At 28.6% G+C, this 20452-nt stretch overlaps 2 protein-coding genes across 6 annotated transcripts; one reads left to right on the top strand and one right to left on the bottom strand.

The window, feature by feature from the left end:
* Nucleotides 1–56: 56 nt before the first annotated feature.
* Nucleotides 57–3800, top strand: Glurs-m (putative glutamate--tRNA ligase, mitochondrial). Its single transcript, XM_078183667.1, has 9 exons — nucleotides 57–1201; nucleotides 1313–1547; nucleotides 2021–2216; nucleotides 2304–2518; nucleotides 2622–2844; nucleotides 2962–3122; nucleotides 3189–3352; nucleotides 3414–3571; nucleotides 3640–3800. Exons 1-9 carry the CDS (start codon nucleotides 1102–1104, stop codon nucleotides 3718–3720), a joined length of 1533 nt encoding a protein of 510 aa, XP_078039793.1. The 5' UTR covers nucleotides 57–1101; the 3' UTR covers nucleotides 3721–3800.
* A 532-nt stretch (nucleotides 3801–4332) lies between these two features.
* LOC144471124 (diacylglycerol kinase eta) lies at nucleotides 4333–20030 on the bottom strand. 5 transcript variants are annotated; one of them, XM_078182880.1, is made up of 22 exons: nucleotides 19663–20030; nucleotides 19078–19282; nucleotides 18729–18865; nucleotides 18419–18510; nucleotides 18211–18341; nucleotides 17710–17878; nucleotides 17518–17620; nucleotides 15785–16107; nucleotides 15391–15705; nucleotides 15145–15296; nucleotides 14818–15067; nucleotides 14310–14680; nucleotides 13833–14158; nucleotides 13428–13722; nucleotides 13098–13325; nucleotides 12882–12984; nucleotides 12549–12818; nucleotides 12150–12444; nucleotides 11625–11948; nucleotides 11379–11474; nucleotides 11177–11308; nucleotides 4333–11108 (listed from the first exon to the last, which is right to left on the bottom strand). In XM_078182880.1, exons 1-22 carry the CDS (start codon nucleotides 19699–19701, stop codon nucleotides 10818–10820), a joined length of 4647 nt encoding a protein of 1548 aa, XP_078039006.1. In that variant the 5' UTR covers nucleotides 19702–20030; the 3' UTR covers nucleotides 4333–10817. The 5 variants fall into 5 exon arrangements, with proteins under 5 accessions (XP_078039006.1, XP_078039007.1, XP_078039011.1 ...); XM_078182881.1 differs by lacking the exons at nucleotides 17710–17878; nucleotides 18211–18341; nucleotides 18419–18510; ... (1 more) ...; nucleotides 19078–19282; nucleotides 19663–20030 and adding an exon at nucleotides 16845–16912 and having other exon boundaries at nucleotides 17518–17570; XM_078182885.1 differs by lacking the exons at nucleotides 17710–17878; nucleotides 18211–18341; nucleotides 18419–18510; ... (1 more) ...; nucleotides 19078–19282; nucleotides 19663–20030 and adding an exon at nucleotides 16845–16912 and having other exon boundaries at nucleotides 15785–16104; nucleotides 17518–17568.
* Between the last annotated feature and the right edge of the window lie 422 nt (nucleotides 20031–20452).

Below are 20452 nucleotides of genomic sequence, written 5' to 3'. Positions count from 1 at the left end.
ACCGCGTTTTTCACGTCATATACCTAGATACATGATTTAAACACTGTCATACATTGTTCGAGCAAAAAGTTAATTTTATATTGCTTTTAAAATATTTGACAATAAGCTGCTATAGCTTTTACGAAAGCGCAACGCATATATACAGCTTGTTGGATAAAAAAGTCATTTCATTCTATTGTAGAGCATTTAAATCATGCTTTAAATAACAAACTTATGGACCTTTTAGCACGACGCCAAATATTATAATTTCTTTTTTACGAATAAAAAAACCTGCACACCTTTGTCAAGTTTCTTCCTGACAAATTAAACTTTAGAACTGAAATTTTGAAAAATCAATATTTAAAAAGACGGCTGCAGTAAAATCTTCCTTTTAATATCAAATACATAATTCGTTTCTTGAAACAATAGATTATTGTGAAAGTTATGATAAAAATGTAGAAAATTATAATAGAAATCATTTTGAAACGCAAAATGTAGAAGATACAGTCTAATTTGAATTGTGTCATTTCAAATAACATAGTAATTATATATTTTAGAGATTCGTGGCTAACAAGATCTTTTAGAATAAATTCATAATCAATAACAGTCTATCATTTATGGACAGATTTATATTTAATTTAATTTTACTGGTTCAGAGAATCGGTTCAAATCCCTTACATAATAATTATATATTAACAATATGTAGTATTATACATAAATTGTACAAATTTTAATTTCAAGTATACAGTAAATATGAAAACAAAACTTGTTCAATAAAAAAGAAATTCAAAGTACAAATTTTTTTATATGCTATTGAAAATAGAAATGATAGTGGACTATCATGCACGTGTATACACACGGATATGTATATGTATATATGCGTGCACATGGCAAGTAAAAAGCACCGCGAGCGAACTTACTACATACGCATGTACATATACACATGTTTCTGGTAACCTATTCGTATACGTTGCGAGATTATTTTAAATAAATAGTGTATTAAAAAAATAATCTGCAATACACAGTAACACGTAACGAACTATATTACATGCAACTGTCGTTCAGTAGAAAATAATATCAATGACATTTAAATAATTACAATATAATTTAATTTTATATAAAATGTATCGAAATTTATTTCGTATATCGAGCATTCAAATTTTGCAAAAACGTTTCTTCAAGAGGGATCATGTAAGGGTTAGATTTGCACCAAGTCCAACGGGTATGTAGCATGATTTATACTTTTAAATAAACAGACAACTCTACGTAGACAGATAATTTTGTATCATGTTCAAATTTCTGTTGTCAAGATAGAATCTTTTGTTGAACACAGGTTTATTGCACTTGGGAGGTCTACGAACTGCATTGTACAATTATTTATTTGCACGGGGTAACAATGGTACGTTTATCTTACGAATTGAAGATACAGACCAAACTAGATGCATACAAGGAGCAATGGAGAAGCTTTACAATGATTTGTTGTGGTCTGGAATTATTCCCGATGAGGATCCCATAAGAGGTGGACCTGCTGGGCCATATATTCAATCAAAACGTCTTGATCTATACAAGTATGAATAACTTCTTTGATATGTTTTGTACTGTATCAAATCTATCGTCTGTATAGATTTTCCATACAAATTATTTGAATAATTTCATGGACAATATATAGGAAAATCAGCAAGTCTTCAACGTGTTAATGCATGCTTTACTGTTTCATTTTTTTGCTAATAATTACTTTTATACTTGTATGTAGTAGCTTCATAAATATTATCATATGTTTTATTAATATACAATATGTTCTTATACAAATGAATGCAGTAGGTATTGAGATTTTTATGAGTAAAATTTTGATTTACAATAAAAACAGTGCTTAGCTCAGTAGAATAACACATTATATCATTTTGTGTAAATAGAATTATATACTTTTTAACATTATGTTTATAGCTCAATTATGGTTGAAAGATATAAAGGACATCTTTAAATTCTTAAGAAAAATACTTCAAATATGAAGATCTTAATTGCACCATTGATTAAATTACAGAGAAGAAGTACTTAAACTTTTAAGTAATCAATCTGCATATTACTGTTTCTGCACAGAAAGCAGACTGCAATTATTGCGGAAGGAAGCTTTGAAGTGCAGGCAAGTGCCTAAATATGATAACAGATGTCGACATTTAAGTAGTAATGAAATAAAAGAGAAACTCAATAAAGGAGAACCATACTGTATTAGATTTAAGGTAGTATACAAATAACATTGAACATTATAACTTTAATGAATTAATTTTTAGAGAGGATCCTAAATTCAATGTTCCTAATCTTTGTAGTTATCATCTACACCAGAATGTTTTGATGATATGATATATGGTAAAATAACCCACGATATTGCACAAACTGAGGGAGATCCAATTATTATTAAATCAGATGGTTATCCAACTTATCATTTTGCAAATGTTGTTGATGATCACTTTATGGAAATAACCCATGTGCTAAGAGGGATTGAATGGCAAATATCTACACCAAAACATTTAATGATGTATAAGTAAGTTTAAATATGTATAAAAAATACTATATTACAATTACCTCAGTAAACAGAATAAATTATGATGATAAAGAAAATAATCAAAATAATTACATTATTACAGAGCATTTAATTGGACACCTCCCAAATATGGACATTTACCTTTAATATTGAATTCCAATGGAACCAAGTTATCAAAAAGACAAAACGATATACATATTGAATTTATTAGGTCACAAGGAATTTTTCCATTGGCAGTTATAAATTATGTTATACATGCTGGTGGTGGTTTCTGTAACAAAGGAGGCACTGAGTATATTCACAGCTACGGGGAGTTAATTAAACAAGTAAATATTAGTCTGTTTAAGTTTTATTGCAGAACTTACGACTCAATATGTATGTTATCCAACTAATAAGTGCTTTTATTACTTTATTCTTTTTTACACCAATTTTTTATTTTTCAGTTCGATATATCGAATATAAAAGTGGCCTCTAATAAGCTTTTACCTGAAAAACTATTACAATATAATAAATTAGAAATTTCAAAACTAATGTCAAATGAAAAGAATAATAAATTCTTGATAGAAAGAATTAAAGAGTTAATCATAAACGCATTTCCAGATAGGTATGCACACTAATTATAAATCTTTATGCTTTATTAGTGTATGATATAGAATCAACGTTGCTTTAGGAAAGGTGATAGGAGTTTACAATTAGATGATGACCACATATACGCAGTATTGAAATGGGGACAAAATAGGATATATAAATTAACTGACCTGGTATCTCCAAAGTTGGCCTTTTTATGGATTATACCACCAGTTGCACCTGACAATATTCAATTGGAATGTTTAGGTATAAATTAGATATAGTAAATGTCTTTACGTAATTAAAGAGATTATTCCTTTTTTTACAGACATGCTTAAACTATTAAATACGAAATTAAATGAAACTGACATTCATAATTTCAACAAAACATGGATCAATAATTATCTTAAAGAGTTTGCTAATGAACATAAAATTCCCTTTGCAACATTGATGAAGGTTTTACGTGATATTCTTAGTGGTTTAAAGGTGAATTTTGCTTAATTATTGATATAGTTTTAGAATATTGTGTCCAATGTATATTGTAATATTTTTAGGAGGGTCCACCTGTAGGAGAAATGATGGAAATTTTAGGGAAAGATACTACATTATTAAGAATAAACCGATGCATTTCTTAAAGCTGAAACTGTGATTAATGTCATTTGTAAGTTTCTAATTAATATAAAATTTTGAAAACAACTGTATTAAGTATCTATTTATTACTTATACCTGATTGTTATTTATTATTAATGATATAGTAATATTAGCATACAGATGTATAGAGTTACGTATAGAGATTCGTTATGTATAGAGATTCTAGTCAATCTTTTATTACTTATATGATATTTGTAAATTTCATAAGAGATCGTACGTTTTTATACAAATTACATTAAAAAATGTATTGTGAAGACAATTAAAGGAGTATATATTTATATTATTTCATTTTATTATTTCTTCAGATTATTTAGCGTATTATCTGTATAGAATCTTTCTAATTCAATAGTTTCTAATGTGAATACAAAGATATTTACATATAAATATGTCTCCTTTAATTTTAGTAACATGGACAATAATGGATAATAAATTGTATATCTATGAAATCAGTATTTTTAATTGAATAAGCACTTGAGTAATTTTAAACGTATCAGTTCTGGTTAATAACTCCTTATGTACTATTATTTTGATAGAGAATATTTATTTCTACATGAATAAAAGACATTACATAAGTTTTTTTGTTATAATGAATTTAATTAACAATATAGAAGTTTCGTGATAAATATTTGATTTACAATATTTAACTTAATAATATTAAATGTACATTGCTTAGGTATAATTTGATAAATTATGCCATTTCGATTCTTAGTAATCATAATTTGCCAATATGTAAAATATGATTTTAAATATAGTAAACCACATTTCTTTCCAATATTTAAGAAAGTCGCAAAAATACAGACGCAAAAGTATAATTATACTTGTTCTATAAGGCGTACTTGCATAAAATATATCTGATTTTTTAATTTAAAATTTCATCACTTGAAATTGGAGAAAGCTATGTAAATATAACACACACATATACAAAAGTAATTATTAAAATTGCCTCATTCAAGTATAATTTTATAACTGATATACCTCAAAATTACAACTTTTGCATTCGTCGAAGATACAGAATAATATATACAACAAATGCGTGTACTAAATGATATCACATAGTAAAAAGTAAAAGAGTTACAAATACCGCTCAAGTTGAAAATATATATTAAAATGTACTAAATATATAAAAGACATCAATGCACACACAAGTTATGGAAATGTAACAATGATTATTGTAATATCAACGAGTAAACTTATTTGTAAGTAGCAACAGCTTCATATTATTATGGAGAGTGCCATTTATCACAGCTTAAGTACTTTGTAAACCTGAACAAAATACATGAATGCCCTCAATTTAATTTGTTTGTTGTTTTACGCGAAATATGCAAAATCTAAAAAAATAAAATTAATTTGTTGGTAACATATTTGTACATAACATTGGCAATATGGATAGATTGATGACTTTTTAAACACAATATAAAAAGCTTCTATTTGTTTGAAGCGTTGCAATTCTTTAGAGAAAACCAATTTATAAAAAAGTTGGAAAAATTCGAATCAAATGTGTGTATTAACAATTGATTCATAAAATGATAATTCGATTTATTCCATCATATAGTGATTTAATTCATATATGTTCTATACATATCTCTATGTATGTATAGTTACAATTATTTTTAAGTATATACATATATAGGCATTTTGTTGCTATATGTGCTTTTTCAAAGATTTTTTAAAAGTCTAAGATAGAAATAAATCTAAAATGAATAACAGTTAAAAATGAGGAAGGTATACAACTAATAATAATACCTTTTGACCAATTAATCTATAAAACATCAGTAACGTACGAAATAATTTAAATTAAAAAGTAATATACAATTTTATAATGAGCATTTATTAAAATTTGTACACACAATAGACATTTATTCTGAATGCGTATAATGAAAATTTACGAATACATTCACTGTGTTCCATGTATCTTGTTCTATATAATTGATACTGTGATATAATATTATGCTATATTTACGATATCTTTTTATGTGATAAAAATTTGTAGAGACAGTGATTGTTGTGATAATTATTGAGAAAGGTATAGTTCCAGATTCTTTACGTAATTTGAGAAATTCATTTTTACAAAAAGTTAATAATTAATAAATAAGTAAGGCGTAACAGACTCGGGTTAATTTAATAAATATATAGCTTTGCTTTATTAGAAGCCAATTTGAATCATTTTGATAAAATTATTAATAAAACATAATTTGTAAATTTGAGAAAGCTGCTGCTAAATTGTTCATCTACAGATATAAAATAATTTCAGTAAGTTCAAAATGAGGCTATTCTTCTAGTTGTTGGACCATCCATCATTCGATAGTTACATGACTACCCTGTTTATTATATTTATTATATTTTCTTTGATTTACTACTATGCCTACTATTTTTATATAAGAAAAGTCATTACATAGTAACTATAACAGTGTACATAAGACTAGTATATATCCTGAAAACTTTTATACTCTCTATCATAAGTTGTGACATTGCTTTGAAAAGTTTCTATAAATATATGATAAGATATATTTAAGATAGATTTATTTAACGTCTAGTAATAATATGGAGGAATGAGAATTAAGTAATACTGACACAAAGAAACTTGTCCATTAACAATATGTTCATTTAAAAAATAAACTTAATTACCATAGAATCATAAATATTTAAATTATTCACTTAATTAAATTATGATTAATTATAAGTGGATAGGCTTATGCTTCTTTAATATTTTTGTCAATACCACAAAACTGTCTTGAGAATAAAAATACATCGATTAGTTTATTGTAATTTTAGGAGAAATTGTCTTCTTTTAAAATGTTCATTTTAATTACATGCACTTTTTAAATATTTCTTATCATTTAAAACATGTATCATTGTTATTGTTAAGAAATATATCTCAAAGATATTAGATGCATAAATATGAAAATTACAACTGAATATTTAACATTTTATAATACTGTTATTATATTATTATTTGAATACAACATATATGTTTTAATATAGTCTTAAATAAATATCACATGCAAATTATTTATATGATTTACTGTTGCTTACAATATTAAATGTACAGTGTGGAATGCATAATATAATTTTGTAGTTAGTATATTTTAGCATGTCTGTTAAGTAAATATCATCCACATATATGAGATTAGAAAATCTAAGGTAGGCACTTCTGTCCTTTCAGGTTTACATTGGAATGCAAATGTACATGTATATATGAAAGAATCGACTAGTTTTTGTGGTATAGATTGAGCATCCGGTAATATTTAAAAAGTCAAGGCATAATAAATGAAGCACTACATCAAATTGTATAGTCATGAAAGGGTTTTAAGTTACACATTATTAACAGTTTATTCTAAAGTGTACATTATAAAAAGAAGTTTATGACATTGGGAACAGTTTAACTGTTCTCCATTCATTGGATAACTATATTGAAATGTGTAATACTCTTTTTTTCTTTTTTTCCATTACAAAAACTTCCCAAATCATTCAAAAATCTTTTCTTAATTTGGATTGGATAATACATTAGTATTTTCATCCATTTACAATGTGATACATTCGGTATGTATTTTAAATATATGATGTGCGTTACTATTTTAAATTATTGATTTTTTTTTATCGATTTTATTCATATATCGATAAGGGAATATTTATGCGTTAAGTATAAACAAATATAGAAATTGGTAAATGTTCATAGCCTACATAAATCTGTATGTATAACACGACTACCCGGAAGTACAGTAAAGGACAAAAATGATTAGAAAACATCTGGTTGTTCTCTCATATTATATGGGGGATATAGTAAAAGTTCGTATATGAGATTAGAATTTATTTTATCATCTGTGCATTATTTTGAAATTTGAATAGATTTTATCTATTATTATTTAGAAAACGTAATAATATATTATTATAATTATTACTGGGTATGTAATTTAGAAATTTAACATTAAACTATGTAATATTCAATATTTGATGTTTCCGCATAATAATAATAAAGAAACCACTTTAAAATATGATGAAATTATAAAATAAGATGTAAGTTTTGCGCTTAACATCAATAATAAAAGATACGTAGACAATAAATAATTGAAATAGGGGCAGTGCCAATATCAAAAGGGCAGTGCCTGTGTGTGACCTTAAGATGGCAAATTATGCAGTAACATAGTGAGGATGTGCATAGGAAACATATACAAATATGTAGCAAATGTACAGTCGCTTGTAGACTCATACATGACGCATACACCTACGTGCAGACAGGCACAGCATCCATTTATAAACACGTGCACACAAAGGAGAACCAACATTGTAACTTTATCAGTCTATGAAACAAGTAAATTTGATACAAAGGAAATTGGCTAATGTAGCCTGTGTCTAGAACTTTCTAAAAATAGTACAGCACTTAACTAAAAACAGGTACAAACGGAGACATCGAGTCTCCAAACGATTCACCCATAGGCAGTACTGATAGGTAAATCTTTCAGACGTAATGATTGTTTTTCTCGATTATTAATTCACTGGTACAAAATTCACTGGTACTTGTCTATCCCATGAGAACTATCTCCGACATTGTAAGTAGGGCACTATTTCGATAGGATGGACAACTACTTTTATCACCAGTGTTGAAGTCGAGTAATTAAGAAACCTCAGCATTTGAAAATCTGGCATAGTATTATGTGATAAGAAACATGAGTCGAGTAGATGTCAGAAGATGTAGGAATACTGTTAAAGATACATAGAATTATTTAATTTATTAAATACATTATCTTAATCGTAAATTATACACAATTAATACTTGTGTAAAATTTGATTTCATTTACTCGAGTCAAATTCCAAATTATGAGGTCGTGATCTTTCAAACGCTGAGCTATCGATAATACCTATTAATATCGTAATATTTAACTTAAATTCAACTGGCCGCTTAAGACAATTTTCTCACTCCGAAATTACGGCAAACATGTCTTTTACTTTCACGTTATGCAAGCCTTATTACAAAACGTATTCACGGATCCACATACAAAGATGAGAAGTAGAAGGCAGTGCAGCCGAATAATATAGCGAGAATAATCATACAGTGTCGCGAGCGGCCAATTGATTTTAATACAACAGTTTTTAATATTACTACTGTTAAGTAGCTAGTAATATTAATCAATAATAATCAAATTCCTATTCGAGAATTTAATTATAAAACGTTGTTATAATAAATATAATTCGTTAATGATCATGCCATTTAAGAGAATATCATAAATGGGGTATACATATAATTTAATCATGTTTCACGATGATAAACTTTCCCGAAAGGGAATTTTTCATATATTATAATGCTGAAATTATAATATATTTTAGAAAGTTGTTTTTTCTTTCTTTTTTCCATTAAATTTGTACGTAGTATTTTTATTGCCATCGGCGGGTATTTCATACACGTATTTAATTCTTTATATTATTATTATTACTATTATTATGATTATTATTATTATTACCGTCATATTATTTATGTGTTTGACGTGTACGACTGTATTGATTTAGTGTCACTTTCATGTAATTAAGTTATGTTAAATCCATACCATTGAGTACTTTTTCAATTGTTCTAAGAAGATAAACATATTTACTATCTTAATTAACGTGTATAAAAAAGCTTCAACCACATATTCATAGTATCTACATACAAGATTGTTTTCAAATGTGCACATATGTATATGTATATATATTATATATAGTACAATATGTGATTTTATTAATATTCTATCATATTTGTATATATAGATTATTAATGCATTATTTGTATAATTAGATTGCACTGTACGACTGTAGTATTTTGATAGACAAAAAAATAAAGTGAGCTAAATACTGTTCAATATTTTTGTATCCCGTATTATTAATGCACATTTTCAACTTTTTAAATTTTTTGATTTATGCAGTAATTACTAATATTCTTTTGGAAGCAGAATTAGAACCTGAATCAGTTTGAAGTTTCTTTTATATGTATATAGTAAAAAATATAATTATTTATCAAAATTACTGTAAAAAAAATTGAAAAATAATTTCTTGTGTTCACACATGATTCTATGTATGTAGTAGGCATGAATAAAAAATCTTTAGTCATAATATAGAAAAATATTGAACTATAAAAACTTTACAGCGCGCTAGCAATGTACAGAATAAATCCAAAATAATATACATCTAGATATTTATATATGTTAAGACATATCAATAACGTGGAATGAAATTTTGTTAATTCGAAACTTCAACTTATTTTCTCATGTAAGACCATTCTTTTTGTCAATGTGCATTTTATGTATATATACATATACATATCTACCTCATACAACGCCAAAGCAAAATTAAAATAAAATGTTTTGCTACTAGAATATGTTACTATGAATTACATAATGAAAGTTCTTTTTATAATTACGTTTAGAATGTAACTTTTGAATGATAATACTGTTTTGGTTAAACTTAATATTGCACTCCGAAACACGAAACTGTAACATTTATCAAATGCAGAACTGAAAAAGATTGGCAGAGTACCTTTAAACTTATGTAGAATACATATTTATATATATATAAAACACTGCTTAGTAACTTAAATTGTAACTTAACAAGACTTGAAACGTTCAAATCATAGCTGATTAATTACCGTATCATGAATGTTAATTCTGGTAACATTCTCCGTGGTATGATTTACATTAATTCATACATCATTAGGCATGATCATGCTACTATTAAAATAGAATTGTTTTCTATTTCTAATTCTTTATAATTTTCCATTTTTGAGGAGGAGTCAAGTGAGTAGTTTGGCACAAATGGCTTTAATTCTTTTAGGTACAGCAGCATAAACATAATTTCCATATGATGTTGCTGTATAACATAGTGTGCCATTTTGTATCAGAAGTATATACTGTATATATTATCAGAGAAAACTTTTGCGTAATACTAAATTTGTTCTCTTGTCACTGAAACAATTTCTATACTACTTTAGCAGCAGTAAGTTTTCTTAATAGCATTAACGTAAATTCATACTCGTAGATATTTTTTAAACTGTCGCAATACACTACGAATTCATTGCACTTTTATAACTTGAAAAAGTTAAACATTTGTCGTATACTTAATTATTTAAATCATGTATCGCTTGCAATATTCGTTTTACATGCCCTACCTTAGTAATACCAAGTTCCTTGAGATCTCTACGGGCTAATGTCAACAATTCCCTACCTCGTATGTCGTGTGAAACGAATTTGTCAGTATATTCACGCAATTGAAGATTCTCTAACCAAGAGCATACTTCTTGGACACCCCACGTAGTAACTTGATCCCGGGCAGGATGTGTTCCAGAATTGCCTCCTGAACGCCGGAATTTCAACCAGAACAAACCTCTATGACGATTTTTCTTATCTCCCTATTTGTGCAAAATATTTCATTAATTTAAAAAGTTAAAAACAAAATACATCAAGTTAAAGGGCCTACCAGATCATCTGATGGTAGAGATTGTAGATATACTAATCCAGTACCTCCTTCATCAAATATACACTTTTTCAGTTCTTGTTCCATGTTGGCCAACGAAAAAGATAACTTATTTTCTAAATCTTCTCGCAATCTCTGCATTAATTTAATTTTGCGTTGAAAAAAAACCAATAAGTGTTAAAATATTGAAATATAGAATACTTACTAAATTATGTGCTTTATCCCTAAGTAATTCACAAGAGTCTTCGTAAAGTTGTCTTGCACTTGAAACCAATTCTGTCACGACTGGTCTTAAATTGGTCTAGTAAAATGTATTATGTAATTAATAACAATGTGCGAAATATAATAATAAGCAAACTTCGAGTAATTTCAAAATATAAGACGTCTAAATACAATTATAAAGAGAAAACGCTAATTAATAAATTGTTATGTAATAAATGTTGCTACTAACTCCTTGTAAAATTTTCCCATGTGGATGTACTTGTTCAAGTGCCTGATCTGTACGAGTTGCAACTTGATACAAATCTGGTTCTAAACTTGGATGTGATATAATGAGCAGTTTCACCCACTTAACTAAAGTTGTAACCACTTCAATGAACCCAAGCAAAATATACATTTCTTCATCATTTAAATGTGACGGTTTAGAATGCGTTGTTAAACTAGATTTAGATTGCGAGTGCAATTGTGCACTATTTAACGTAGATGTTGATTGACATATTGCAGTTAATGTACTGCGTTGTTTTTCCTCCCATGTTTTTAATGATGTCTCAAGAGCCTAAAAAATATTATTTATGTTTATATTACACTTACGATGCAGTCCATGTATGATAACTCTTTTACCATGTGACCAATAGACATATTTTCTTAAAAAATGAACAAAAGTAGGCTACCATTTAATTCGAGACAATATATGTGTATTATTAATACTTATGCTAATACATTTATTATTAGTACATCACCATATTATTTTACTTACCCTATTTCTATAAAGCATTTGCATACGATTTTTGTGTATAATGCGTATAATTCCAGGTGGTTGAATCCAAGCTTCACCATCTACCTGTATAGGTACTCCTTCATCACCCAGAATGTTAATTTGAACTGTTTGACATTGCGCAATTCTATGATGTTGTAAATTAATAAGTCTGGATGCAGCCATTTGAACAGAACCAAATACCGCAACAACTTCTAATATACGGTCATCGAATGATGGTGCTAAAAACAAATCTCCTTCCTTGGTGCCACCCCAAAAATTCGTGCCACCCATGAAACTATGAAATTTTAATTGGTTATATACAGATTTATACATAGATTTATAAAAATACATTTTTTACTTTCATATAAATAGTTTCACATATCACATTCATATACATACCTTGGAATATTTAATACAACAATTCCTTGAAGAGAGGGTAACGGTATGCGTTGACCATCGCATTCTAATTGCACCCTTTGTTCGAGATTCTTGTACGTTTTCTGTAACCACTGTTTAGATCCCAGTACACCATACCACATATAATTTTTAGCACGCGATCGACATTTCTCTGGATGTTCTTCTCTCTTGTGATGAAAGTCGAGACTGATTTTAGCGTCTATGCCGATTCCGAAATAATTGTTCATAACACAACGTTCGAAATAGCCTTCCCTAGAAGAGAAATAATTATGACGTAATACAATTCGAACAGTTATTTATAAATATTATATTTACATCAAAGTTTCGTCTGGGTCCATCAATGGTGACACTGCTGCACAAAGTGCATCTGCATTTGCAAGTAGTGCTTGACTAATGAGACCTGTTCCACCACTGACATCTATAAACATTTAAAATATTAATTTAAAATGTGATATGCTCCACGATCGTACAAAGTTAGAATAACACTACTATCATAGTTTTCTAACATTTTGTAAAGTATAAAATGCTTACTGGGCCACATGGACAATTGAACTAATGGATTAATAATCGGAAGTTTTTTAGCATCTTCGGTTTTATCGAAAGATTTTACTCTTTCATGGCGTAAACTCGCATTAGAACCACCAAATCGCGCAGCTGTAGCTGCTAAGGAAACAACTTCTGACGCTTTCAATAAACTGCCACTGCTAATTCGACGAGTTGCTTGAGGTGAAAAGCCAGATTCTGGCAATTCTACACTTACTATAGAGAGATACAATTAATCATTAATTCCATATTATTTAAATGCAAGTTAATAGTTTACAGAAACTTTTGTAAATACGACTTTGTAAATAAGTAACTTACATTTTTCCATACTTTCGCCATTGTATCGCCGTAAATACGGACTCATTTTGTATGGTGTATCTGAATCGTGTTGACTTTCAATGGACATCGATGGACTCGGAGGATTAATAATAACACTTATTGTAGGTGGAAAATTATTAGGTTTTTCGTTCGTTGGAGTTGTATCCGAAGAAACGGTAAAACAGCAAACAGGGCTTAATAAATCAGATGCTTTAATATCTTGGGATTCTTTAGTTTTCACACCATCTAGTGTACTTTGTTCAGGTGATCCTAATTTAAGCTTGGTTTTACTATTCTACAGAAGGTCAGTATATAAATGTTAATTTCATCCATATCTTCTACGTGAAAAGTATGTTTAAAAAAATTGAATTTCAGGTATTAAAATAAAGTGTACGTTTAACTCACCTCTCTTTCTGGAACTGTGAAAGTTTTCGTTTGTTTTTTAAACGATCTCCTGGCGATGTCGTTGCCTTCTACAAACTGAGCTAAACTGCAATACTTTTGTGGTTTCTCTATATGCTCGGATTCTAAACATTCTCTTACAGAATCATATTTTTCCCCGATCATCGTGCTTACCAAATCTTGTCCGAGAGAACTTAAATCGTCAATTAAACTCTCAGAATTTTGTACTTCGCTGGTGAACATTTCGGAATTGTCAGGAGAATCAATGTGTCCAATTTCAGAGCTGTCGGATCTTTTCGTGGAGTCGAATATGTCACTACCTATACGAACTGGAATAATTAGGACAAGTTATCTATAAAATGTATAAAGCATTGTTTAAAATGAACTCTTACAGACTGAAACTGTTAACTTTTATCATGCAAAATTATCTATAATATCCTTATCGATTTAAAGTTTAGAAAATTCTCCGTATATACTTACCAATTTCACTTTCACTATTTCGCATTCTGTAGCTTTTAAAATCCAAAGTATCGGAAATCATGCTATCTGTACTAGCAATACTATTACTACAACTACCTCTAGTTGTATCTATTTTACTTCTGTTTTCGAACTTTTGTTCATGTTCTGGCGATATAAGCCGAGAATGCATTGAATCTGTATCAGGAGAAATCATTGTATCTTGCATAGTAGTGTCATCCGAAGGCGTACTTGTATCAAAGTTTGTTCTTGTAACACTTGTTTGAAATTCTGAGGACACTTCTATGTTATTAGATTCGTGTTGGTAATTCGACGTATTAATTTCTGTTTCTTGTTGAGTATAAACAGATATAGATTCATGGAAATTAAACGAGCTGAAAAAAGATATTCATGAACATTAAGATTTTTAATATATAAGATGATATACTTTATTAATTTTCTCAAGTAAGTTGAATATAAGAAGCGATTTTTAATTTTAGTAGGTGTAACATAGAAATAAATATATATCTACCCATGTGGTAAATTCTCACTATTTCTTCTACTATCAGCAAAACCATCAGGAGCAGGTAATGTTAATAATTCTTCAGGTTGTGAATCTCTTCTAAGATCTGGCATTGGACTTAAAGAAGCGACATTAGGAGTAGGACTAAGATTACATGCTGAATCTTCTGTACTTTTTATAGATTCTATTAACGGCCCCACAGATAAGATTTCACTATGCTCAACTTTTAAACCAGGAATATCCATATGCTGTTTTTTACCTATAACACAGGATTTTTCATTACAAGTATTTTATGACGCATAATATATAATATATAAATTTTTGTATAGAACTTACTTGATACAGAATTTAAGATTGTAGTATCATCCAATGAAACAGTTGCATCTGTTGTTTTGGAAGTATATTTAGCATGTGTATTAATATGATCATCTATGGTCAACTGTGAATATTCTATAAGATGTCTTATAAATCTTTTTAAACTATTTGCTCTATAATTAGGTGGAAAAATGAATAAACATATTTATTATTATTTTCAATCTTAATTTATATCTTATTTAATTTTAAAAATTATATATAACATGCCTTGTCATTACAGTTTCTTTCTCTATGAAACGTCTTCCTCTTAAAACTTTTTTTAAATTCGTTATGTCTTTTTCTGGTTTCTCTAGCACACCTTTCTCATAATTTTCAAGTGGTACAGATGCATCAGTATTTAGAGCATTATTATCTATCTCTTCAGTATATTCACTCAAATATCCTCCTTCTTTGCATAATGTTTGTAAAAACAAATCAAGCTTCTGCTGAAGTATCTTACACTTATCTTCCACCTGTTGGTCCTTTAAATTTATATTTTCTACCATGTGTGACGCGAAATCTTTTACCGTGTCACACAAAATTCTAAAAATAAACACTTTTTAAGTGATTTTGGAATGGTTACATATTTTTTTTGATATACTGTTCATTGCAGAATACTTACTGAATACTAGATAAATCTACATCGTCCTGGTCTGACTGTAAAATGTTTGTTACATGAGTAATAACACTGTTCTCATATTGATGGGCAATACTGGACTTTAAAGATGTATCAGATCGACTTAAAGCAGTTTTATGGCATGGCAAAGATATGCTACGTTCAAAAGTCATGATACTCCATCGATCGAGCATTTTCGTGCCTGCTTTCTCATACTTTTCTAATAATTGGGGTAAATGAGTATCATCATCACAAGAAGACCCCCAACCCAATACACGTGCTAGATCATTTCCTGTTCCCAAAGGTAGAACTCCAACTTGGCACTGCTTCTATTTCAAAGTTTGAAGCACCAAATGTTTTTATTAGTGATATCAAGTGAACGTCACATTCAAAAACAACTTACAACGATGCAAATATGTCCTACTGATTTTATAGTAATAGTAATAGTACAAGCAAAAAATTTCAATGTTACATTTTTTTAATTTTATTTGCTTATCGCATAATCTACAGTGCAAAGAAAACTGAAATGTTCCAAATATAAAATATTATATTTTAAATTATATATCTTTAATTCCTTATTGATTGGTTTTATGGAATATTTTGCTTTGAACATAAATTACTTATAACTTTTAAGTTTTCTGCACAACTAAAATAAATTATAGCAGAAAAGATATAAACCTAAGCTGAAATAAAACTATCATCTCCAACTATATATAAAAAAAAATACGTTTATAAAATCTAATATTACTTTGTGTGAATCTAGACACTAATCATCTGTGCTACAATATGCTAAACTGAAAGTATTCTATTTTATGTTAATTTCATAATAAATTGTAAAGTTTCTAGTACAAACATGTGTATGATATGTCATGTCACTAATTATTTATTGCATTATTTATCACTGAAACAGGCATGAAAAAACTAGTATAACAAATAAAAAATTGAGACAGTAAAAAATCACGACTATGTGAAATTATAGAAAAAAAAAAAACAGTAAAGTAACGTCTAAGGAACAAATAGTTACATTCAAGAATCATTTAAAAATTCGTGCTTAAATTACACTTACCATCTACAAATAAAGTTAATGAAGCTTCACGCATACAAAGAATCCTAATGCATAAACACCAGTATCATCTGAAATAAAATTATAAAAGAGACACGCCATGCTGTTTAAAATATTAAAGCCTTTTTGTGAACATTTACTTAACTCTTTCGTGAAATTCATAAAATAATATCCAAGAAAAATTGAAAAACACATTTACTATTATACATATGAGAAAGTACTGTGTTTCAATATATCTTAATGCTATATATCGTTATAGTAAATAATAATTCAATTTTCAGAGAAGAGTTAAGAAACTTAATTTTATTTGAGTACTCTATTATTATAATACCGCAAATATTGAGACATCTAAACAATGAGAAAAAGGAACAAACATGCGACAATAAAGAACTGATAGTCACTTTATTTTTAATTCACCTTACTTATTTTCTTCCTGGTATATAGTCGTATAGTTTTCATATATGTTTACAATTGTAATCAATAATCATGCATTTGTAAGTGCATATGACCATGGTTCAACATTAACTCTATAGAGCATTACAGCTTTTATATAACACAATCATATTTAAAATAAATATGTATAAATGTATATCACGTAGTAAAAATTCGATTTCATGCAATTAGTTCTTATGTACAAAACAAAATATAATTCGTTGAATTCATTACTTTTACTTACATGCATTCCTAAACGATCTATCTCAGAAAGAACCCAGCCAACAGATCCATCGCCACTGCACACCAATATTCGAAATGGATCAAAATGACGAAATAATCTCAACCTGTTTACAAAAAGATACCAAATTAAGTCCTTTTAAAAAATGGAAATGTATACAAATTTGAAGTATAATTACACAAAAAAAAATCTCACCCTGGTCCTGGTCCTCCTTTTATTAGATCAAATACTTGTGCAGGATTTAATAACTGTTTAAATCTTCTAAGAAATTTTACGCCTTGATTGTCACCAGATTTACTATTTACAAATACTAAAAGTGGACTGCATCCAGTAGGTCTAATAGCTTCCCAAGCTTCATCGCTACCTAATAATTTATCAACACGCTTATATTATATATCAAATAATTTTAAATGTGTTGAATCATACATATGCAAATTTAGCATAGCTAAGGGGATATATTAGTTCGATTAATAAATAAAAATACCGAATTAAAGTTTATTAAGAAAGTATTCATTCCATAATTTTGTATATTTATTTCCCAGAAAGATGGTGATTATGAATACCTCATTGAATGTCTTTAATGTTCTATTACATGAAAGATCTAATCATCTAACTTATCTTATTACAGACATGATTGCATCTAGCTTTTAATGGGGAAATAAAAAAATACGAATGCAGAAGTGTTACTAAATTTACCTATACTATGCAATGCTGTAGGAGGAACTACACTCAATTTAGCTGGTCCTAATGGACATTTAACACTTATGGCAGGTCTGCATGCTGTATGTACTGTAGCTCTACACCATAAACATCTCCAATCTTGAAGTCTAAAGAAGTAGCAGAATAATAATCATTAAAAGTTTAAAGCATTAAGTGAAACACTTTCCGTGACAGAGCTTCATACCTGAGTACAGAGCCACAAGTTTTCTCACATACAGAACATTTTGAGGATACTGGTAAATTCCCTTCCATCCATTGATGCGGCATAATAATGTTCTGAGCAGGGAGAGAATTTATTTTACTAATTATGATTATTTTTATACATAAAGAAATTATTTTAACAAATCATATTTCTTAATTTGATTTATGTCATACGGTCCATTATATATATATATGATAAAATATTAATAAAGAGAGCATTTTAACAGAAACAGGATATATTACAAAGGAGTGAAGTTACTCAGTGAAAGCCAAATATTAAAAAAGATACGTACCCCATCTTGGTCCTCAATAATGTCCTTGCCAATAGATGCCAATGTAGTCCATTTGCAATTATTTATTGCTTTTATACTACATTGTTTATGAACTTTATATTTACATATTTCACAACTTAATCCATGGGAAGTAACACCTAAGATATTAACATAATATATTAACATAGTCACGTGCTTAAATCATTTATTTCAATTCTAGAAACTAATGCATCAGTTTCGAATATACATTTGACAGCTTTTAATTATAAATGCACCTTTGTTGTTCTAATGTTTATAGGCTTCTTTTTTTGTATTAAACTTGTTAATTTAAACAATTAAAAAGATTAAATATTACAACACATTTACATACCATAAAGAGTGTCTCTGCAAACATTACAATATGTTGGCCTTGCATGACTTGTCGCATACCACTGGTGATTACCACTAAGCATTTCTGCAATTCCAGAATCCACCTGAGCACGATTCTCTGTTACTGTTCTTAATACATTCAGCCAATCTTCCATGTCTTGTCTACTTTTGCCACAGAGAACCAGTGATCGAAATGGAGTTATCACCTGTTATAAAACAAATGACGACTTAGACAAATCTATCTTTTATTACAAAGTATAAACATGTCATAACATTAGACTTATACATTGTGTATAATTATAAATAGCATGAATAGTTTGTATGAGATAAAAGACGAATTCACTGAACAAAAATCAATAAATAATTCAGTGCAATAGTCTAGTTTGAAATGGATGCACAAAACTATTTTGACTAGTAATCAAGAAGCATGTAAGCGGAGTCGCGATTATGTTGAATAAAAATTACGCTTTGTGCGATATGTATTAGCGTAGACGCAACATGTATATTAAAAGCGAACTGTCGTGTAATTCTGTGAAAAATAACCTTTCGTTTACATATATGTACGCGATACAAAACGAAACATTACCTTGAATCGAGAACGGGTTCTCTGTTGCTTTGATGACATTTGAATTGCAATATTAGACACATTTGAATTCGTGTGATTTATACGTATCGTGAACAGTTAAAAATGTTACATTGGTAAGATGGATATTAACTTTTGTGTACGCGAGGGGTATCATAGTAAAATACACCGAGAATCAGAATAACCAAAGATAGTTATATGAGCGACGCTCTTTTCTTCTCCTTTAAGCCATTGCTATGTCCTATTTTCCATGGCGCATGTCATGTCACCTCGTTTATAAATAAGTGTCCAAATGAAAACGACATGCATTGTTGTACGACCGTATTCTGTGTACGACTGCCTTTGTCAGTGTGTTATTATTCTGTCTCTGCACAAGAGCTGTTTCCCGAGGAATAATCACAGACACATCGGAGGAAAGAAATACATCCCGTTTCTCTGGGATCTCCATTCAAAACGCGATTGAATGAAATCGAAGCATGTGTATATTTTAGTTGCAGATATTGATTATCAAAGCAATGTAAATATTATGTGATATGTGTTTATTAATTATTAAATGCAACCATGAACAGCGTATATGTTAGCGATTTGTATAGAAAGAAAAATAACGTTTCGGTAGTTGTTGATAAAAAATAATAAAAGTACGAGACTTTAAAAAAATAATATAAAGTACAAGACGATTATATACGTTATAATGAAGGCGTTATAAAATTATGGTGAAACAAATGACTTATTTATGCAATACGAATAAAGAAAAAGATTAAATATTATTGATAAGAAAGAAACAAGGAAACAC

Source organism: Augochlora pura, chromosome 6 (assembly GCF_028453695.1).
Source record: "Augochlora pura isolate Apur16 chromosome 6, APUR_v2.2.1, whole genome shotgun sequence".
Lineage (NCBI taxonomy): Eukaryota > Metazoa > Arthropoda > Insecta > Hymenoptera > Halictidae > Augochlora > Augochlora pura.
This window is presented reverse-complemented; position numbering and strand designations above follow the sequence as displayed.